General features: G+C 52.6%; 1 protein-coding gene across 1 annotated transcript in view; it reads left to right on the top strand.

The window, feature by feature from the left end:
* LOC113451231 (uncharacterized) overlaps nucleotides 1-11,968 on the top strand; it is an 88,182-nt gene extending 76,214 nt beyond the window's left edge. Inside the window, exon 7 of the mRNA XM_087919154.1 lies at nucleotides 11,806-11,968. Coding sequence (XP_087775280.1) covers nucleotides 11,806-11,968 — 163 coding nt within the window. The remainder of the gene's footprint in view (nucleotides 1-11,805) is intronic.
* The last annotated feature ends 10,946 nt before the right edge of the window (nucleotides 11,969-22,914 follow it).

Raw genomic sequence — 22,914 nt, 5'->3', positions numbered from 1 at the left:
GTTGGAGTCCATCGGTCTTAATCCTTCATTCCTGGCAGGGGAATTCTGGGAGTTGGAGTCCATGGGGCTTAATGCTTCTTTCCTGGCTGAGGAATTCTGGGAGTTGGAGTCCATGGGTCTTAAGGATTCCTTCCTGGCTGAAGAATTTTGGGAGTTGGAGTCCATAGGTCTTAAGGATTCCTTCCTGGCAGGGGAATTCTGGGAGTTGCAGTTCATGGGTCTTAAGGATTCCTTCCTGGCTGAGGAATTCTGGGAGTTGGAGTCTATGGGTCTTAAGGATTCCTTCCTGGCTGAGGAATTCTGGGAGTTGGAGTCCATGGGTCTTAAGGATTCCTTCCTGGCTGAGGAATTCTGGGAGTTGTAGTCTAAGGGTCTTAAGGCTTCCTTCCTGGCTGAGGAATTCTGGGAGTTGGAGTCCATGGGTCTTAAGGCTTCCTTCCTGGCCGAGGAATTCTGGGAGTTGCAGTTCATGGGTCTTAAGGCTTCCTTCCTGGCTGAGGAATTCTGGGAGTTGGAGTCCATGGGTCTTAAGGCTTCCTTCCTGGCTGAGGAATTCTGGGAGTTGGAGTCTATGGGTCTTAAGGATTCCTTCCTGGCTGAGGAATTCTGGGAGTTGGAGTCCATGGGTCTTAAGGCTTCCTTCCTGGCTGAGGAATTCTGGGAGTTGTAGTCTATGGGTCTTAAGGCTTCCTTCCTGGCTGAGGAATTCTGGGAGTTGGAGTCCATGGGTCTTAAGGCTTCCTTCCTGGCTGAGGAATTCTGGGAGTTAGAGTCCATGGGTCTTAAGGCTTCCTTCCTGGCTGAGGAATTCTGGGAGTTGGAGTCCATGGGTCTTAAGGCTTCCTTCCTGGCTGAGGAATTCTGGGAGTTGCAGTCCATGGGTCTTAAGGCTTCCTTCCTGGCTGAGGAATTCTGGGAGTTGAGTCCATGGGTCTTAAGGCTTCCTTCCTGGCTGAGGAATTCTGGGAGTTGCAGTTCATGGGTCTTAAGGCTTCCTTCCTGGCTGAGGAATTCTGGGAGTTGGAGTCCATGGGTCTTAAGGATTCCTTCCTGGCTGAGGAATTCTGGGAGTTGGAGTCCATGGGTCTTAAGGCTTCCTTCCTGGCTGAGGAATTCTGGGAGTTGGAGTCCATGGGTCTTAAGGATTCCTTCCTGGCAGGGGAATTCTGGGAGTTGGAGTCCATGGGTCTTAAGGATTCCTTCCTGGCTGAGGAATTCTGGGAGTTGGAGTCCATGGGTCTTAAGGCTTCCTTCCTGGCTGAGGAATTCTGGGAGTTGGAGTCCATGGGTCTTAAGGCTTCCTTCCTGGCTGAGGAATTCTGGGAGTTGGAGTCCATGGGTCTTAAGGCTTCCTTCCTGGCTGAGAATTCTGGGAGGTGGAGTCCATGGGTCTGAAGGATTCCTTCCTGGCTGAGGAATTCTGGGAGTTGGAGTCCATGGGTCTTAAGGCTTCCTTCCTGGCTGAGGAATTCTGGGAGTTGCAGTTCATGGGTCTTAAGGCTTCCTTCCTGGCTGAGGAATTCTGGGAGTTGGAGTCCATGGGTCTTAAGGATTCCTTCCTGGCAGGGAATTCTGGGAGTTGGAGTCCATGGGTCTTAAGATTCCTTCCTGGCAGGAATTCTGGGAGTTGGAGTCCATGGGTCTTAAGGATTCCTTCCTGGCTGAGGAATTCTGGGAGTTGCAGTCTATGGGTCTTAAGGCTTCCTTCCTGGCTGAGGAATTCTGGGAGTTGGAGTCCATGGGTCTTAAGGCTTCCTTCCTGGCTGAGGAATTCTGGGAGTTGGAGTCTATGGGTCTTAAGGCTTCCTTCCTGGCTGAGGAATTCTGGGAGTTGGAGTCCATGGGTCTTAAGGCTTCCTTCCTGGCTGAGGAATTCTGGGAGTTGCAGTCCATGGGTCTTAAGGCTTCCTTCCTGGCTGAGGAATTCTGGGAGTTGCAGTTCATGGGTCTTAAGGATTCCTTCCTGGCAGGGGAATTCTGGGAGTTGCAGTCCATGGGTCTTAAGGCTTCCTTCCTGGCTGAGAAATTCTGGGAGTTGGAGTCCATGGGTCTTAAGGCTTCCTTCCTGGCTGAGGAATTCTGGGAGTTGCAGTCCATGGGTCTTAAGGCTTCCTTCCTGGCTGAGGAATTCTGGGAGTTGGAGTCTATGGGTCTTAAGGATGCCTTACTGGCAGGGGAATTCTGGGAGTTGGAGTCCATGGGTCTTAAGGCTTCCTTCCTGGCTGAGGAATTCTGGGAGTTGCAGTCCATGGGTCTTAAGGATTCCTTCCTGGCTAAGGAATTCTGGGAGTTGGAGTCCATCGATCTTAATGCTTCGTTCCTGGCTGAGGAATTCTGGGAGTTGTAGTCTATGGGTCTTAAGGCTTCCTTCGTGGCTGAGGAATTCTGGGAGTTGGAGTCTATGGGTCTTAAGGCTTCCTTCCTGGCTGAGGAATTCTGGGAGTTGGAGTCCATGGGTCTTAAGGATGCCTTCCTGGCAGGGGAATTCTGGGAGTTGGAGTCCATGGGTCTTAAGGATTCCTTCCTGGCTGAGGAATTCTGGGAGTTGCAGTCCATGGGTCTTAAGGCTTCCTTCCTGGCTGAGGAATTCTGGGAGTTGGAGTCCATGGGTCTTAAGGATTCCTTCCTGGCTGAGGAATTCTGGGAGTTGGAGTCCATGGGTCTTAAGGATGCCTTACTGGCAGGGGAATTCTGGGAGAAGGAGTCCATGGGTTTTAAGGATTCCTTCCTGGCCGAGGAATTCTGGGAGCTGCACTTCATGGTTCTTAAGGCTTCCTTCCTGGCTGAGGAATTCTGGGAGTTGCAGTTCATGGGTCTTAACGATGCCTTTCTGGCAGGGGAATTCTGGGAGTTGCAGTTCATGGGTCTTAAGGAGTCGTTCCTGGGGGAGAAATTCTGGGAGTTCGAGTCCATTGGTCTTAAGGATTCCTTCCTGAGTGAGGAATTCTGGGAGTTGGAGTCCATGGGTCTTAAGGCTTCCTTCCTGGCTGAGGAATTCTGGGAGTTGGAGTCCATCGGTCTTAATCCTTCATTCCTGGCAGGGGAATTCTGGGAGTTGGAGTCCATGGGGCTTAATGCTTCTTTCCTGGCTGAGAAATTCTGGGAGTTGGAGTCCATAGGTCTTAAGGATTCCTTCCTGGCTGAGGAATTTTGGGAGTTGGAGTCCATAGGTCTTAAGGATTCCTTCCTGGCAGGGGAATTCTGGGAGTTGCAGTTCATGGGTCTTAAGGATTCCTTCCTGGCTGAGGAATTCTGGGAGTTGGAGTCTATGGGTCTTAAGGCTTCCTTCGTGGCTGAGGAATTCTGAAAGTTGGAGTCTATGGGTCTTAAGGATTCCTTCCTGGCTGAGGAATTCTGGGAGTTGTAGTCTAAGGGTCTTAAGGCTTCCTTCTTGGCTGAGGAATTCTGGGAGTTGTAGTCTATGGGTCTTAAGGCTTCCTTCCTGGCTGAGGAATTCTGGGAGTTGGAGTCTATGGGTCTGAAGGCTTCCTTCCTGGCCGAGGAATTCTGGGAGTTGCACATCATGGGTCTTAAGGATTCCTTCCTGGCTGAGGAATTCTGGGAGTTGGAGTTCATGGGTCTTAAGGCTTCCTTCCTGGCAGGGAAATTCTGGGAGTTGGAGTCCATGGGTCTTAAGGATTCCTTCCTGGCCAAGGAATTCTGGGAGTTGCAGTTCAGGGGTCTTAACGCTTCCTTCTTGTCTTAGGAACCCTGGGAGTTGGAGTCTATGGGTCTTAAGGATGCCTTACTGGCAGGGGAATTCTAGGAGTTAGAGTCCATGGGTTTTAAGGATTCCTTCCTGGCCGAGGAATTCTGGGAACTGCACTTCATGGTTCTTAAGGCTTCCTTCCTGGCTGAGGAATTCTGGGAGTTGCACTTCATGGGTCTTAACGATGCCTTTCTGGCAGGGGAATTCTGGGAGTTGCAGTTCATGGGTCTTAAGGAGTCGTTCCTGGGGGAGGAATTCTGGGAGTTCGAGTCCATTGGTCTTAAGGATTCCTTCCTGAGTGAGGAATTCTGGGAGTTGTAGTTCATGGGTCTTAAGGATTCCTTCCTGGCTGAGGAATTCTGGGAGTTTGAGTCCATTGGTCTTAAGGATTCCTTCCTAGCTGAGGAATTCTGGGAGTTTGTGTCCCTGGGTGTAAAAGCTTCCTTCCTGACAGGGGAATACTGGGAGTTGGAGTCCAAGGGTCTTAAGGATTCCTTCCTGGCTGAGGAATTCTGGGAGTTGGAGTACATGGGTCTTAAGGATGCCTTACTGGCAGGGGAATTCTGGGAGAAGGAATCCGTGTGTCTTAACGATGGTTTTGTGGCAGGGGAATTCTGGGACTTGGAGTCCATGGGTCTTAAGGATTCCTTCCTGGCTGAGGAATTCTGGGAGTTGCACTTCATGGGTCTTAAGGCTTCCTTCCTGGCTGAGGAATTCTGGGAGTTGGAGTCCATGGGTCTTAAGGATGCCTTACGGGCAGGGGAATTCTGGGAGAAGGAGTCCGTGTGTCTTAACGATGGTTTTGTGGCAGGGGAATTCTGGGAGTTGCAGTCCATGGGGCTTAAGGATAACTTCCTGGCAGGTAAATTCTGGGAGTTGGAATCCATGGGACTTAATGCTTACTTCCTGGCAAGGGAATTCTGGGAGTTGGAATCCATGGGTCTTAAGGATTCCTTCCTGGTAGGGAAATTCTGGGAGTTGGAATCCATGGGTCTTAAGGATTCCTTCCTGGCCAAGGAATTCTGGGAGTTGGAGTCCATCGGTATTAATGCTTCGTTCCTGGCTGAGGAATTCTGGGAGTTGGAATCCATGGGACTTAAGGATGCCTTACTGGCAGGGGAATTCTGGGAGTTGCAGTTCATGGGTCTTAAGGATTCCTTCCTGGCAGGGGAATTCTGGGAGTTGCAGTTCATGGGTCTTAAGGCTTCCTTCCTGGCAGGGGAATTCTGGGAGTCGGAGTCCATGGGTCTTAAGGATTCCTTCTTGACTGAGGAATTCTGGGAGTTGGAGTCTATGGGTCTTAAGGATGCCTTACTGGCAGGGGAATTCTGGGAGTCGGAGTCCATGAGTCTTAAGGATTCCTTCTTGACTGAGGAATTCTGGGAGTTGGAGTCTATGGGTATTAAGAATGCCTTACTGGAAGGGGAATTCTGGGAGTTGGAGTCCATGGGTCTTAAGGCTTCCTTCCTAGCTGAGGAATTCTGGGAGTTCGTGTCCCTGGGTCTAAAAGCTTCCTTCCTGGCAGGGGAATTCTGGGAGTTGGAGTCGATTGGTCTTAAGGATTCCTTCCTGGCCAAGGAATTCTGGGAGTTGCACCTCATGGGTCTTAAGGCTTCCTTCCTGGGTGAGGAATTCTGGGAGTTGGAGTCTATGGGTCTTAAGGATGCCTTCCTGGCAGGGGAATTCTGGGAGAGGGAGTCTATGGAACTTAAGGATGACTTCCTGCCTGGGGAATTCTGGGAGTTGCAGTTCATGGGTCTTAAGGCTTCCTTCCTGGCTGAGGAATTCTGGGAGTTGGAGTCTTAATCCTTCATTCCTGGCAGGGGAATTCTGGGAGTTGGAGTCCATGGGTCTTAATGCTTCTTTCCTGGCTGAGAAATTCTGGGAGTTGGAGTCTGTGTGTCTTAACGATGCCTTCCTGGTAGGGGAATTTTGGGAGTTGGAGTCCATAGGTCTTAAGGATTCCTTCCGGGCAGGTGAATTTTGGGAGTTGGAGTCCATAGGTCTTAAGGATTCCTTCCTGGCAGGGGAATTCTGGGAGTTGCAGTTCATGGGTCTTAAGGATTCCTTCCTGGCTGAGGAATTCTGGGAGTTGGAGTCCATGATCTTAATGGATTCCTTCCTGGCTGAGGAATTCTGGGAGTTGGGTCCATGGGTCTTAAGGATTCCTTCCTGGCAGTGAGGAATTCTGGGAGTTGCAGTTGATGGGTCTTAAGCTTCCTTCCTGGCAGAGGAATTCTGGGAGTTGGAGTCCATGGGTCTTAAGGATTCCTTCCTGGCAGGGGAATTCTGGGAGTTGCAGTCCATGGGTCTTAAGGCTTCCTTCCTGGCTGAGGAATTCTGGGAGTTGGAGTCCATGGGTCTTAAGGATTCCTTCCTGGCTGAGGAATTCTGGGAGTTGCAGTTCATGGGTCTTAAGGATTCCTTCCTGGCTGAGGAATTCTGGGAGTTGGAGTCCATGGGTCTTAAGGCTTCCTTCCTGGCTGAGGAATTCTGGGAGTTGGAGTCCATGGGTCTTAAGGATTCCTTCCTGGCTGGGGAATTCTGGGAGTTGGAGTCCATGGGTCTTAAGGATTCCTTCCTGGCTGAGGAATTCTGGGAGTTGGAGTCCATGGGTCTTAAGGATTCCTTCCTGGCCTGGAATTCTGGGAGTTGCAGTTCATGGGTCTTAAGCGTTCCTTCTTGGCTGAGGAATTCTGGGAGTTGGACGCCCTGGGTTTTAGGCTTCCTTCCTGGATGAGGAATTCTGGCAGTTGGAGTCTATGGGTCTTAAGGATTCCTTCCTGGCTGAGGAATTCTGGGACTTCGTGTCCCTGGGTCTAAAAGCTTCCTTCCTGGCAGGGGAATTCTGGGAGTTGGAGTTGATTGGTCTTAAGGATTCCTTCCTGGCTGAGGAATTCTGGGAGTTGGCGTCCATGGGTCTTAAGGATGCCTTACTGGCAGGGGAATTCTGGGAGAAGGAGTATATGGGTCTTAAGGCTTCGTTCCTGGCTGAGGAATTCTGGGAGTTGGAGTCCATGGGTCTTAAGGATTCCTTCCTGGCTGAGGAATTCTGGGAGTTGGAGTCCATGGGTCTTAAGGATTCCTTCCTGGCTGAGGAATTCTGGGGGCTGCAGTTCAGGGGTCTTAAGGCTTCCTTCCTGGCCGAGGAATTCTGGGAGTTGGAGTCTATGGGTCTTAAGGATTCCTTCCTGGCTGAGGAAGTCTGGGAGTTGGAGTCCATCGATCTTAATGCTTCGTTCCTGGCTGAGGAATTCTGGGAGTTGCAGTTGATGGGTCTTAATGCTTCGTTCCTGAGTGAGGAATTCTGGGAGCTGCAGTTCATGGGTTTTAAGGATTCCTTCCTGGCAGAGGAATTCTGGGAGTTGGAGTCCATCGGTCTTAATGCTTCGTTCCTGGCTGAGGAATTCTGGAAGTTGGAGTCTATGGTTCTTAATGCTTCCTTCCTGGCTGAGGAATTCTGGGAGTTGGAATCCATGGGATTTCAGGATGCCTTACTGGCAGGGGAATTCTGGGAGTTGCAGTTCATGGTCTTAAGGATTCCTTCCTGGCAGGGGAATTCTGGGAGTTGCAGTTCATGGGTCTTAAGGATTCCTTCCTGGCTGAGGAATTCTGGGAGTTGGAGTCCATCGGTCTTAATGCTTCGTTCCTGGCTGAGGAATTCTGGGAGTTGCAGTTCATGGGTCTTAAGGCTTCCTTCCTGGCTGAGGAATTCTGGGAGTTGGAATCCATGGGACTTAAGGATGCCTTACTGGCAGGGGAATTCTGGGAGTTGCAGTTCATGGGTCTTAAGGATTCCTTCCTGGCAGGGGAATTCTGGGAGTTGCAGTTCATGGGTCTTAAGGATTCCTTCCTGGCTGAGGAATTCTGGGAGTTGGAGTCCATCGATCTTAATGCTTCGTTCCTGGCTGAGGAATTCTGGGAGTTGTAGTCTATGGGTCTTAAGGCTTCCTTCGTGGCTGAGGAATTCTGGGAGTTGGAGTCTATGGGTCTTAAGGATTCCTTCCTGGCTGAGGAATTCTGGGAGTTGGAGTCTATGGGTCTTAAGGATGCCTTCCTGGCAGGGGAATTCTGGGAGTTGGAGTCCATTGGTCTTAAGGATTCCTTCCTGGCTGAGGAATTCTGGGAGTTGTAGTCTATGGGTCTTAAGGCTTCCTTCGTGGCTGAGGAATTCTGGGAGTTGCACTTCATGGGTCTTATTAAGGCTTCCTTCCTGACTGAGGAATTCTGGGAGTTGGAGTCCATGGGTCTTAAGGATGCCTTACTGGCAGGGGAATTCTGGGAGAAGGAGTCCGTGTGTCTTAAGGATTCCGTCCTGGCAGGGGAATTCTGGGAGTTGCAGTTCATGGGTCTTAAGGATTCCTTCCTGGCTGAGGAATTCTGGGAGTTGGAGTCCAACGGTATTAAGGCTTTGTTCCTGGCTGAGGAATTCTGAGAGTTGGAGTCTATGGGTCTTCAGGATGCCTTCCTGGCAGGGGAATTCTGGGAGTCTGAGTCCATGGGTCTTAAGGATTCCTTCCTGGCAGGGGAATTCTGGGAGTTGGAGTCCATGGGTCTTAAGGATTCCTTCCTGGCTGAGGAATTCTGGGAGTTGCACTTCATGGGTCTTATTAAGGCTTCCTTCCTGACTGAGGAATTCTGGGAGTTGGAGTCCATGGGTCTTAAGGATGCCTTACTGGCAGGGGAATTCTGGGAGTTGCAGTTCATGGGTCTTAAGGAGTCGTTCCTGGGGGAGGAATTCTGGGAGTTGGAGTCCATGGGTCTTAAGGCTTCCTTCCTGGCTGAGGAATTCTGGGAGTTGGAGTCCATCGGTCTTAATTCTTCATTCCTGGCAGGGGAATTCTGGGAGTTGGAGTCCATGGGTCTTAAGGCTTCCTTCCTGGCTGAGAAATTCTGGGAGCTGCACTTCATGGTTCTTAAGGCTTCCTTCCTGGCTGAGGAATTCTGGGAGTTAGAGTCCATGGGTCTTAAGGCTTCCTTCCTGGCTGAGAAATTCTGGGAGTTGGAGTCCATGGGTCTTAAGGCTTCCTTCCTGGCTGAGGAATTCTGGGAGTTGGAGTCCATGGGTCTTAAGGCTTCCTTCCTGGCTGAGGAATTCTGGGAGTTGGAGTCCATGGGTCTTAAGGCTTCCTTCCTGGCTGAGGAATTCTGGGAGTTGCAGTTCATGGGTCTTAAGGCTTCCTTCCTGGCTGAGGAATTCTGGGAGGTGGAGTCCATAGGTCTGAAGGCTTCCTTCTTGGCAGGGGAATTCTGGGAGTTGGAGTCCATGGGTCTTAAGGCTTCCTTCCGGGCTGAGGAATTCTGGGAGTTGGAGTCTATGTGTCTTAAGGCTTCCTTCCTGGCTGAGGAATTCTGGGAGTTGGAGTCTATGGGTCTTCAGGATGCCTTACTGGCAGGGGAATTCTGGGAGTCTGAGTCCATGGGTCTTAAGGCTTCCTTCCGGGCTGAGGAATTCTGGGAGTTGGAGTCTATGGCTCTTAAGGATGCCTTACTGACAGGGGAATTCTGAGAGTTGGAGTCTATGGGTCTTCAGGATGCCTTACTGGCAGGGGAATTCTGGGAGTCTGAGTCCATGGGTCTTAAGGCTTCCTTCCGGGCTGAGGAATTCTGGGAGTTGGAGTCTATGGGTTTTAAGGATGCCTTACTGGCAGGGGATTTCTGGGAGAAGGAGTCTATGGGTCTTAAGGCTTCCATCCTGGCTGAGGAATTCTGGGAGTTGGAGTCCATGGGTCTTAAGGCTTCCTTCGTGGCTGAGGAATTCTGGGAGTTGGAGTCTATGGGTCTTAAGGCTTCCTTCCTGGCTGAGGAATTCTGGGAGGTGGAGTCCATAGGTCTGAAGGATTCCTTCCAGGCTGAGGAATTCTGGGAGTTAGAGTCCATGGGTCTTAAGGCTTCCTTCCTGGCTGAGGAATTCTGGGAGTTGGAGTCCATAGGTCTGAAGGATTCCTTCCTGGCAGGGGAATTCTGGGAGTTGGAGTCCATGGGTCTTAAGGCTTCCTTCCTGGCTGAGGAATTCTGGGAGTTGGAGTCCATGGGTCTTAAGGCTTCCTTCCTGGCTGAGGAATTCTGGGAGTTGGAGTCCATGGGTCTAAAAGCTTCCTTCCTGGCAGGAGAATTCTGGGAGTTGGAGTCCATGGGTCTTAAGGATTCCTTCCTGGCTGAGGAATTCTGGGAGTTGGAGTCCATGGGTCTTAAGGATTCCTTCCTGGCTGAGGAATTCTGGGAGTTGCACTTCATGGGTCTTAAGGCTTCCTTCCTGGCTGAGGAATTCTGGGAGTTGGAGTCCATGGGTCTTAAGGATTCCTTCCTGGCAGGGGAATTCTGGGAGTTGGAGTCCATGGGTCTTAAGGATTCCTTCCTGGCTGAGGAATTCTGGGAGTTGCAGTTCATGGGTCTTAAGGATTCCTTCCTGGCAGGGGAATTCTGGGAGTTGCAGTTCATGGGTCTTAAGGATTCCTTCCTGGCTGAGGAATTCTGGGAGTTGGAGTCCATGGGTCTTAAGGCTTCCTTCCTGGCTGAGGAATTCTGGGAGTTGGAGTCCATGGGTCTTAAGGATTCCTTCCTGGCTGAGGAATTCTGGGAGTTGGAGTCCATGGGTCTTAAGGCTTCCTTCCTGGCCGAGGAATTCTGGGAGTTGCAGTCCATGGGTCTTAAGGCTTCCTTCCTGGCTGAGGAATTCTGGGAGTTGGAGTCCATGGGTCTTAAGGATTCCTTCCTGGCTGAGGAATTCTGGGAGTTGTAGTCTATGGGTCTTAAGGCTTCCTTCTTGGCTGAGGAATTCTGGGAGTTGGAGTCCATGGGTCTTAAGGCTTCCTTCCTGGCTGAGGAATTCTGGGAGTTGGAGTCCATGGGTCTTAAGGCTTCCTTCCTGGCTGAGGAATTCTGGGAGTTGCAGTCCATGGGTCTTAAGGATTCCTTCCTGGCTGAGGAATTCTGGGAGTTGCAGTCCATGGGTCTTAAGGCTTCCTTCCTGGCTGAGGAATTCTGGGAGTTGGAGTCCATGGGTCTTAAGGCTTCCTTCCTGGCTGAGGAATTCTGGGAGTTGCAGTTCATGGGTCTTAAGGCTTCCTTCCTGGCTGAGGAATTCTGGGAGTTGGAGTCCATGGGTCTTAAGGATGCCTTACTGGCAGGGGAATTCTGGGAGTTGGAGTCCATGGGTCTTAAGGATTCCTTCCTGCCTGGGGAATTCTGGGAGTTGCAGTTCATGGGTCTTAAGGATTCCTTCCTGGCTGAGGAATTCTGGGAGTTGAGTCCATGGGTCTTAAGGCTTCCTTCCTGGCTGAGGAATTCTGGGAGTTGCAGTTCATGGGTCTTAAGGATTCCTTCCTGGCTGAGGAATTCTGGGAGTTGAGTCCATGGGTCTTAAGGATTCCTTCCTGGCTGAGGAATTCTGGGAGTTGGAGTCCATGGGTCTTAAGGCTTCCTTCCTGGCTGAGGAATTCTGGGAGTTGGAGTCCATGGGTCTTAAGGATTCCTTCCTGGCTGAGGAATTCTGGGAGTTGGAGTCCATGGGTCTTAAGGCTTCCTTCCTGGCAGGGGAATTCTGGGAGTTGGAGTCCATGGGTCTTAAGGATTCCTTCCTGGCTGAGGAATTCTGGGAGTTGGAGTCATGTGGTCTGAAGGGAATTCTGGGGCAGGGAATTCTGGGAGTTGGAGTCTTAACGGGATGGATGCCTTCCTGGCAGGGGGAATTCTGGGAGTTGGAGTCCATGGGTCTTAAGGATTCCTTCCTGGCTGAGGAATTCTGGGAGTTGGAGTCTGGGGTCTTAAGGATGCTTCCTTCCTGGCTGAGGAATTCTGGGAGTTGGAGTCCATGGGTCTCTGGGAGTCTGACTCCGTGGTTCTTGCGCCTCCTCTGCCGAGAACCTCCGGGAGCCAGATCACGGGTTCCTGGGTTGCCTCTTCCGGCCGCACAGAGCTTGATCCGTGCTGCCTTCATGGGAGTCAAAGTCCATTGTCTGCTGCTTCTTCCTGCCGAGTAGCTGGAGCTGGAGTCCATGGTCTGCTGCTTCCTGGCCGAGTGGAGTTGCAGTTCATGCAGTTCAAGGCTTCTTCCGGCCGATGAGCTGAGGAAACATAGGGCCTCTTCTGGGCAGGTTCGGGAGGCTGAGTCCGCGGTCCCGCCTCCGGGCGCCTGCCGCCTTCCTGGCCGAGATCTCCGGGAGCCGAGTTCATGGGCCTCAGACGCCCACGCGGGAATGTGAGTTCGAGTCCGTCTGCTACGACCTGGGGGCTGGAGTCTGCCTGGGCGACGCCTGAGCCAGACAGGGCCTGAGGTTGAGTTCATGTCTTCGAGAGGGCAAAGGTCAGAGTTCGGCCCACATCTTTGCTGGCTTCTTCCGGCTGAGAATTCTGGGAGCCGGAGTTCATGCCTTGGGCGACGCCTTGAGCCGGCAGGATTCTGTGGTTAGTTAGTTCATGCTTGTTGCCCATCCGCAGATTCTCTGGAGCTGGAGTCCGCGGCTCACACTGGCCGAGAATTCGTGAGCCGAGTTCATGGAAGTCTTGGAGGCTTTTCCTGGCGACCTGGGAGTGGAGTCCACAGGTTCGAAGCCTGGCCTGGGAGTTGAGTCCATGGGTTCAGTGCCTCTTCCGGCCGGTACCTTGGGAGTTGGAGTTCATAGGTTCAGCTGACCTCTCCCGGTAAATTCCGGGAGTTGGAGTCCATGGCCGAAGGATTCCCTTCCTGGCCAAGGAATCTGGGAGCAGTTCAGGGGTCTTAACGCTTCCTTCCTAGCTGGAGAATTCTGGGAGTTGGAGTCCTTGGGTCTAAAAGCTCTTCCTGGCAGGAGAATTGGGAGTTGAGTCCATATAGGATTCCTTCCGGCAGGGAATTCTGGGAGTTGGAGTCCACAAAGTTGAGTCCATGGAAAGTCTTGCATGACGCCCAGCCGCAGGCCTGAATATGAGTCCATGAGCCTTCCCGGCTGAATTGAGCTGCAGAACATGGTCTTAACGACGCCTACAGGGGACTGGGAAGCTGTAGGCTCTGTTCATGTTTCTTCAAGGTGAGCTCAGAGCTGAGTCCATGATGGCGATCTCTTCCGGCTGAGAATTTCGGGGGAGTTGATTCATGTGGTCTTGTTGTTTTTCGCAGAGGAATTCCCGAGTTGAGTTCATGTAGATGCCTGGCCGCCTGGGAGTGCCCAGAACGCCTTCTGGTTTAGACTCCGGGAGTTGGGGATTATGGTCTTAAGGCTTTTCTACTGAGGTGACTTGGAGCTGAGTTCATGGGTCCTTCTGCCGAGGAATAGAGTTGCATATTCATGGCCGGGCTGAATGCCACCATGGAACTCACAGCCTTCCTTCAGCCAATCATGGGTGTCTCTTCGAATAAAACTGGGAATGCCTTCAGTTCAGGATCCCTGGGAGTTGTTCACAGCCTTACAGCTCACTGGCAGGGGAATTCAGGAGTTAGAGTCCATGGTTTTTCCCGGTGAAATTTCGGGAATGGCATTTCCTATGCTTCTTCTGGCCGAGATCCCCAGAGCTGCATTGCTGGTGTCTTAACGATGCCTTCTCGGCAGGGGGCCTGGGGGAGTTGTGAACATGAACCATGTATCGCTTCGGGGGCTGGGAATTGTCTTGCGAGTCTCCTCGATGAAATCGGGTCGGGGAATATGGCATGATCTTCCTGGCTTAGCTCTGGGAGTTTGAGTCCATTGGCCATGATCTCTTCCAGCCGAGGAAATTCTGGACAGGTCCGGTAAAAGCTTCCTTCTCGACACGCGGGATTGGGAAACCACACCTTGGAGTGATTTTCTCGGCCGAGACCTGGGAGCTGAGTACATGGCCACCATAGGGGAATCGAGCGAACCGCAGCCCATCCACAGCCTGTGGCAGGAACGACTCAACCATAGCCATGACTCAAATTCTGGAGCCGCACCATGCAGTCTTACAGCCGCTCCTGGCCGAGAGACTGGGAGCTGGAAGTCCACGGGGCTTGGCGATACGCAGTGGGGAAGGGGAGAGCGAGTCCGTGCACCATGTTTTAGTGGCAGGGCTTCTGGAGAGCTGCAGTCCATGGGGCCGACACCTTCCGGCAGGCCTGGGAGTTGAATTACGGGACTTAACGCCATCTTCACCTGGGAGTTGGACGCATGGGTCCTGGGCGATCTCCTTCGGAAACCTTGGAGTCCTTCCAGGCCATCGCCCTGGCCGAGAATTTGGAGTTGAATCCGCGTGCGATCACGGGGACTGGGAGCTGCAGTTCATGGATCTGGCGACTCCTTGCCAGGAATGGCTGTGGAAAACATGTTCAAGGCTCTTCCGCAGAAGGAGTCCACGTCTTGGCGATCTTCGACCGGAGGAATCTGGGAGTTGAGTTCATGGTGTCTTATGATGCCTCACGGGCAGAGTCTGAGTCGCCCGGCGATTCTCTTCTGACCGAGAATTCTGGGAGTCGGAGTCTGGCGTGCACAGAAGAATGCCTCAGCCGGAATTCCTGTATCCATGGTGTTCCTGTTTCCATTGAGAATTTGGAGTTCTGCAACTCCTGTTCAAAAGCTTCCGGCAGGAATTCGGGAGTTGGAGCGATTGTCTTGTAGAGACTTTCCTGGCTTGGAGCGTATTCATGCATCTTTGCCTTCCAAGACTTGGGAGCTGTTCATGGTGCCCATGATGCTTTCCCGGCAGGGGAACCTGGGGGAGAGGTGGAACTCATGATTTGACTGCTCGGGGAATTGGACAGTAGCTCATGTAACTCAAGGTTTCCTTCGAACCTTATCCTTCATTCAGCACCTGGAGTCCATGGAACGCACGTTTCTTTCTGGCCGAGAAAGCTCGTGGTTGAGCTGCGTGCCCACGACGCTCAACTGCAACCAGCGACGCTCGCTAAGGTAGGCTTGAGTTGAGTCCATAGGTCCATGATTCTCCGGCAGGGGCTGCCGCCCATGAGTCTGGGTGACTCTTCCCGGCCATGAATTGCAGCTGGTCTGCTTCCTGCCTCGAGTGGATTCAGAGTTGGGGTCCATGTGTCTGCCTTCCCGGCAATCGGGAGCCGTAGCGATGCACTAATGTTGCTCCCTGAGCGACTGGGAGTTGTTACTGTTTCATGATTTTCCGGCAGAGCTGGCTGAAACCACACGCTGCTCTGGCTGGTGACTCTGGGAGTCAGGTCCATGGGACTATGATGCTCATCGGCAGGGGACACAATCTTGGCGAGCCTCTCGCCGAATCTGGAGTCAACCATGGGAACTTGGTGATCCTTCCCGGCCGGAAATCTGGGAGCTGGCATCCAGGTTCCCAAGGATGCCCACCGGGCAGGGGAATCGTGATTGCTGATACATGGTTCAAGGCTCGTTCCCGGCCGAGAATCTGGTTGGACCACGCTTAGCGATTCCTTCCGGCCTGGAGTCAGAAGCCAGAAATTGCTGCTCTTTCTGGCCGAGAACTTCCGGGAGCCGACCCGCCACCGCAGCCGAGGTTCATGGGTCTCTTCCCGCCGATATTCGGGCCCCTGCTCCAAAGCCCCGGCAGGGGAATGTTGGAGTCTTGGCGACTTCCTTCCTGGCCGAGGGCCTGGGAGCTGGGAGTTCATGGCACCTGGGCTGATGCTTCAGCCGCAGGAACAGGAATCTGCTGCCTCCCGGCCGTGGCTCCGGGAGCGGTCCAGCGGTCTTATTTGAGCCCTGGCCGAGTGAATTTCAGGCTGAGTCCACAAGGGACTCTTCCCGGCTGAGGAAGCCGAACCAGGGTCTTGCGTTTCTTCCGGCCTAGTGAAACCCTGGTTGAGTTCATGTCTTGCATCTCGGCCGGTGATCCATCGAGCCCACGCCGGCTCTCGCCCTGGGAGCTGCAGTCGATGGGTCTTAATGCCTCGCCTCGAGCGACTGAGGCCGCAGTCTCGCTGGCCTTGCGATTCTTCCGGCAGAGGAATTTCGGGAGTTGAGTCCATCGCGCACGCCAGCCCCTGAGCCGCTGGAGCCTGCTGGGAGCTCCTTCCTGCCGCACTTCTGGGAGTTGAACCACAGGATGCCTGAGCCGCAGGGACTCGGGAGCCGAGGTTCACGGTCTTGGGCGACTCTTCCTAAGGAATTGTACATGGTCTTAAGCGATTCTTCCCGGCCGGAGAAGTTCGTTGGAGTCCATAATGCCGTTTCGGCCGAGGAATTGAGTCGTTTTTACGTCTCGCGTTTTTCCATGCCGCCTGGGAGTTGACCATGGGACTTGGCGCTGCTCAGCTGGCAGGAACCCTGGAGCCGGGAACATGGTCTTGGCGATCCTCAAGCAGGAATTCTGGGAGTTGCAGGCTCCGAACTGGGCGATTTTCCGGCCGAGGAATTTGAAGCTGGAGTCCACTCCGATAGCCCACGTTGCCTGCCGAGGAGGTTCAGAGCTGTAACCACAGTCTTGTTGCCGCGTGGTCGCAGGAACGCGGGTCGGCGGGTTCAAGGAGCTCTTCTGGTCAGAATTTGGGAGCTGGAGTTCGCGGTCTGATGCCTTCCTGTAAGGAATTTTGAGTTAAATTGATGAAACCATGATTCTCTCCTGGGAGCTGGAAACACGGCCGAGAATCTGGGACAGTTCATGGTTCACATTTCTTCGTGAGAACACATGTGTTCATTGCTACTTCCTTCCGACCGAGAGTTCGGGAGTCAGAAGTCTCACACCTGGCACGCCACGCAGGGGACTCCCGGGAGCAGAGTCCAGTGTCTCAGACTGCCCGGCAGGGGACTTGGAGCTGGGAAACAGTACCTTCCCATGAGTGAACTCTGTGAGCTGGAGTCCACTGCTTGTGGCCGAGAATCTGAGAGCCAGCACCACACCAGATCGGCAGGAATTTGAGTTCGAACATGGGTCTTGGCGATCCTTCCTGCAGGAATCGTTGGAGTCCATGGTCTTGCTCCTTCCTGGCCGAGAATGAGCCGTACCATGCACCCATTAAGGTTTCTCTCGACTGAGGCATTCTGAGGCCAACCATGGTGCCCAAGGATGCCTGACTGGCAGGGGGAATTGGAGTCAGAACTGCGGCTTGGTGAGTGAATCGGGAGGTTGAACCGCGAGTCTGCTAAGCTCTCTTCCGAACAGAGTTGAGTCCATCGGCCCACCGCCTGGCAAACTGTGAGCTGGATCCACGGAATCTTGCTGCTTCTCCTGCTGAGTAAATTTCAGCTGCACTCTCTGAGCTTTTGGCTAGTTTTTCCGGCTGAGAAATTCGAGTTAGAGTCCGGCCTGGTGCTCTTCCCGGCCACCCGGGAGTTGAGTCCATGGGTCTTGTTCTTCCGGCCGAGATTCTGAGTCCATGGGTCTTGGCAGCCTTTCCTGGCTGAGAATGGGAGCTGATCCACAGCCTAAGTGTTTCTTCCCTGGCCGAGACACTCTGGGAGTTGAGTAGTCAATTCAGAACAGGAGTGACCACAGTCTGAACGCTAAGGAAACTTTGGGAGGCTGATGTCCACAGCGGGTTGAGCCTTCCTGAATTCGGGAGCCGAGTTCAAGGGCACCTGGCGCTCTCTTCCGGTGAGCCTGGGAGTTCGAGTCCGCTGTCTTGGGCAGCTTCTCTTCCGGCCGAGAATCGGGAGTTGAATGGTTATGACGCCTGACAGAATGAGTAGCTGGAGTTCATGGTGCACCAGGATACTACTGGGCAGGAATGCCTCTGGGAGTTCGAGTCCATGGGTCTTAAGGCCGGCCGAGAATTTTTTGGGAGTTGAGTTCAGGTTTTATGATGCCTGGCTGGTGGTAGTAGTTCAGTGATCATGCTCAGACCTGGGAAGACCATGGTCTGCCGCGGCTGACCCGGGAGTTGAGTTCATGTAGTCTCTTTGGGCGTTTTCCCGGCCGAGACTGGGAGGGTGGAGTCCATAGTTCGAATGACTCTCTCTGTCGAGAAATTCTGGGAGTTGAGTCCAGCGCCTTCCTGGCCGAGAATTGCCCTGGGAGGCGTGGTCCAATCCAGAATGCAGCTCAGCTGAGATCAGGAGTCTGGAGTCCCACTCCGGTGGAATTGCTGAGTTCATGGTCTTATGACTTTCTCGGCAGGGAATCTGGGAGTTGGAGTCCACATCTTGCAAATCTTCTTCTCGGCCGATACTGGGAGTCAGTATCACGGTACATGTTTCCTTCCGACCGAGAAAAACCGAACTAATGCTCGTTCACGGTCGAGAATTCTCGGTTGGCACGCTTCTTCCGGCCGAATTTCGGGGAGCTGAACTACGATTACCTTTGCTTCGGTGAGTTCTGATGAGTTCACGGTTCTGCGATTCCTCTCGGCGATTCTGCAGTCAGAACATGGTCCATGATCTCTTCCGGCTGCGAATCGATGTCATTGACTCGGACATGCATAGTTTCCTTCTCGGCCGAGAGGTCTCGGGGGAGCTGAACCACGGGGATTTGCTGACGCCCACTGGGAACTGGGTCTCTTCCACAGGGGAATTCTGGGAGTCAGAAACATGGGGTCTCATGACTCTTCCCGGCCGGTGAACCTGAAGCTGGAGTCCACCGATCCATCGCTTGCCCGGCCGAGACACTTCCGTGCCGTAGTTCAGCCCGGCAGCTCTTCGCGGCCGATCGGCGACTTTCCGCCGAGAATTCCGGGAAGCTGGAGTCTGGCGGCATCTATGATGCCTCTGGCAGGGAATTTCGTATTGAGTCCATTGCCCTATGACTTTCCGGCCAGGTGAATTCTGGGAAAGCCGGCTCATCGGTCGCCATCCAGCTGGCCTCACGGGCATCTTATTGTTGCTTCTTCTGACTGAGGGAATTTTGGAGTTGAGTCTGGGAAACCCAAGGATGCCTTGGTTCGCAGGGGAATTGAAGAAGGAGTCCGTGTGTTCAGTGATCTGCCTGTGTGTTCTTTGAGTTTGTTCATGTCTTGAAGATTCTTCCTGGCCATCAGAAGCACCAACGGTGGTTGCTTGAATCTTCGCCGGAGAGCCAGGAGTCTTGTTCAGCCGCCTTCTCAGGAATTTCGGGAGTCTGAGTCCACGGCCTGGGCGATTCTTCCGGCCTGAGTCTGCTTGGAGATGCGAGTCGTCCGCCGTGAGATTCGGGAGTTGAGTTCATGGCGCCTTCGTGCCGAGGGATTTCAGTCCACCGAGCTTAATGCTTCTTCTCTGAGTTGAATCATGGGACTTAAGATGCCCATACATAGGTAGTCTTAAGGGTCACCTGGGGAGACTTGTTCGAGTTCATTGTTCAAGGATTCCCTCTCGGAGTTGATCTGAAACCCAAGTTTCTTCCTGGACGAGGATTCTGTGGTTGACTCATCGCAACCTTCATAGCCTGGCACTGCTTGAGGTCCATGAGCTAATGCTTTCGCCTGCCGAGAGCTGGAGTCCACAGTTCCTAAGGATTCCCTTCACGAGGACTAGAGTTGAGTCCATAGCCTTGGCGACTTCTTCAGCAGGAATTGGAGTTGAGTCTGGTTCAGCAAGTCCTTCTCCGGCCGAGATCATGGTGCTCCGGCAGGAATCGAGCTGAGTCCCATGGATGACTTATAGCCGGCTCAGGCCCGCACCGCCTCTTCAAAAGCCTTCTTCCTGCGTGATATCGAGCTGGAGGCTGTCTTAAGGCTTCATGACTCCGGGAGTCAAATTGCGGTTCATGTTTCCAACTCCCAGAATTCCCCTCAGCCAGGAAGGAAGCCTTAAGACCCATGACTCCAACTCCCAGAATTCCTCAGCCAGGAAGGAAGCCTTAAGACCCATGGACTCCAACTCCCAGAATTCCTCAGCCAGGAAGGAAGCCTTCAGACCTATGGACTCCACCTCCCAGAATTCTCAGCCAGGAAGGAAGCCTTAAGACCCATGAACTGCAACTCCCAGAATTCTCAGCCAGGAAGGAAGCCTTAAGACCCATGGACTGCAACTCCCAGAATTCCTCAGCCAGGAAGGAATGCCTTAAGACCCATGGACTGCAACTCCCAGAATTCTCAGCCAGGAAGGAAGCCTTAAGACCCATGGACTCCAACTCCCAGAATTTCTCAGCCAGGAAGGAAGCCTTAAGACCCATGGACTGCAACTCCCAGAATTCCTCAGCCAGGAAGGAAGCCTTAAGACCCATGGACTCCAACTCCCAGAATTCCTCAGCCAGGAAGGAAGCCTTAAGACCCATAGACTACAACTCCCAGAATTCTCAGCCAAGAAGGAAGCCTTAAGACCCATAGACTCAACTCCCAGAATTCTCCTCGCCAGGAAGGAAGCTTTAAGACCCAGGGACATGAACTCCCAGAATTCCTCAGCTAGGAAGGAAGCGTTAAGACCCTGACTGCAACTCTCAGAATTCCTTGGCCAGGAAGGAACCTTAAGACCCATGGCCTCCAACTCCCGGAATTTCCCTGCCAGGAAGGAAGCCTTAAGACCCATGATGTGCAACTCCCAGAATTCTCGGCCAGGAAGGAAGCCTTCAGACCCATAGACTCCAACTCCCAGAATTCCCTGCCAGGAAGGAATCTCTTAAGACCTATGGACTCCAACTCCCAGAATTCCTCAGCCAGGAAGGAATCCTTAAGACCTATGGACTCCAACTCCCAGAATTTCTCAGCCAGGAAAGAAGCATTAAGCCCATGGACTCCAACTCCCAGAATTCCCCTGCCAGGAATGAAGGATTAAGACCGATGGAGTCCAACTCCCAGAATTCCTCAGCCAGGAAGGAAGCCTTAAGACCCATGGACTCAACTCCCAGAATTCCTCACTCAGGAAGGAATCCTTAAGACCAATGGACTCGAACTCCCAGAATTTCTCCCCAGGAACGACTCCTTAAGACCCATGAACTGCAACTCCCAGAATTCCCCTGCCAGTAAGGCATCCTTAAGTCCCATGGATTCCAACTCCCAGAATTCCTCAGCCAGGAAGGAAGCATTAAGACCGATGGACTCCAACTCCCAGAATTCCTCAGCCACGGAAGGAAGCCTTAAGACCCATGGACTCCAACTCCCAGAATTCTCAGCCAGGATGGAAGCCTTAAGACCCATAGACTCCTTCTCCCAGAAATCCCCTGCCAGTAAGGCATCCTTTAAAACCCATAGACTCCAACTCCCAGAATTCCTCAGCCCGGAAGGAATCCTTAAGACCCATGGACTCAGACTCCCAGAATTCCCCTGCCAGGAAGGCATCCTGAAGACCCATAGACTCCAACTCCTCAGAATTCCTCAGCCAGGAACAAAGCCTTAATACCGTTGGACTCAACTCCCAGAATTCCTCAGCCAGGAAGGAATCCTTAAGACCCATGAACTGCAACTCCCAGAATTCCTGCCAGGACGGAATCCTTAAGACCCACGGACTCTTCTCCCAGAATTCCTCCTGCCAGTAAGGCATCCTTAAGACCCATGGACTCCAACTCCCAGAATTCCTCAGTCAGGAAGGAAGCCTTAATAAGACCCATGAAGTGCAACTCCCAGAATTCCTCAGCCACGAAGGAAGCCTTAAGACCGATAGACTACAACTCCCAGAATTCCTCAGCCAGGAAGGAATCCTTAAGACCAATGGACTCCAACTCCCAGAATTCCCTGCCAGGAAGGCATCCTTAAGACCCATAGACTCCAACTCCCAGAATTCCTCAGCCAGGAAGGAATCCTTAAGACCCATAGACTCCAACTCCCAGAATTCCTCAGCCACGAAGGAAGCCTTAAGACCCATAGACTACAACTCCCAGAATTCCTCAGCCAGGAACGAAGCATTAAGATCGATGGACTCCAACTCCCAGAATTCCTCAGCCAGGAAGGAATCCTTAAGACCCATGAACTGCAACTCCCAGAATTCCCTGCCAGGAAGGAATCCTTAAGACCCATGAACTGCAACTCCCAGAATTCCCTGCCAGTAAGGCATCCTTAAGTCCCATGGATTCCAACTCCCAGAATTCCTCAGCCAGGAAGGAAGCCTTAAGACCCATGAACTGCAACTCCCAGAATTCCTCAGCCAGGAACGAAGCATTAAGACCGATGGACTCCAACTCCCAGAATTCCTCAGCCAGGAAGGAATCCTTAAGACCCATGAACTGCAACTCCCAGAATTCCCTGCCAGGAAGGAATCCTTAAGACCATGAACTGCAACTCCCAGAATTCCCTGCCAGTAAGGCATCCTGAAATCCCATGGATTCCAACTCCCAGAATTCCTCAGCCAGGAAGGAAGCATTAAGAACCATAGACTCCAACTTCCAGAATTCCTCAGCCAGGAACGAAGCATTAAGACCATGGACTCCAACTCCCAGAATTCTCAGTCAGGAAGGAAGCCTTAATAAGACCCATGAAGTGCAACTCCCAGAATTCCTCAGCCAGGAAGGAATCCTTAAGACCCATGGACTCCAACTCCCAGAATTCCCCTGCCAGGAAGGAATCCTTAAGACCCATGGACTCCAACTCCCAGAATTCTCCTGCCAGGAAGGAAGCTTTTAGACCCAGGGACTCCAACTCCCAGAATTCCTCAGCTAGGAAGGAAGCCTTAAGACCCCTGAACTGCAACTCCCAGAATTCCTTGGCCAGGAAGGAATCCTTCAGACCTATGGACTCCACCTCCCAGAATTCCTCAGCCAGGAAGGAAGCCTTAAGACCCATGGACTCTAACTCCCAGAATTCCTCAGCCTGGAAGGAATCCTTCAGACCTATGGACTCCACCTCCCAGAATTCCTCAGCCAGGAAGGAAGCCTTAAGACCCATAGACTCCAACTCCCAGAATTCCTCAGCCACGAAGGAAGCCTTAAGACCCATGGACTCCAACTCCCAGAATTCCTCAGCCAGGATGGAAGCCTTAAGACCCATAGACTCCTTCTACCAGAAATCCCCTGCCAGTAAGGCATCCTTAAAACCCATAGACTCCAACTCCCAGAATTCTCAGCCCGGAAGGAAGCCTTAAGACCCATGGACTCAGACTCCCAGAATTCCCCTGCCAGTAAGGCATCCTGAAGACCCATAGACTCCAACTCTCAGAATTCCCTGTCAGTAAGGCATCCTTAAGAGCCATAGACTCCAACTCCCAGAATTCCTCAGCCCGGAAGGAAGCCTTAAGACCCATGGACTCAGACTCCCAGAATTCCCTGCCAGTAAGGCATCCTGAAGACCCATAGACTCCAACTCCCAGAATTCCTCAGCCAGGAAGGAAGCCTTAAGACACATAGACTCCAACTCCCAGAATTCCTTAGCCAGGAAGGAAGCCTTAAGACCCATGGACTCCAACTCCCAGAATTCCCTGCCAAGAAGGAAGCCTTCAAGACCCATGGACTCCACCTCCCAGAATTCCTCAGCCAGGAAGGAAGCCTTAAGACCCATG

Source organism: Pseudonaja textilis, unplaced genomic scaffold, assembly GCF_049901715.1.
Source record: "Pseudonaja textilis isolate UNSWEBS1 unplaced genomic scaffold, rPseTex1.2 PTEXSCF31, whole genome shotgun sequence".
Lineage (NCBI taxonomy): Eukaryota > Metazoa > Chordata > Lepidosauria > Squamata > Elapidae > Pseudonaja > Pseudonaja textilis.
The sequence above is the reverse complement of the archived record's forward strand: the minus strand, read 5'-3'. Positions and strand labels throughout refer to the sequence as shown.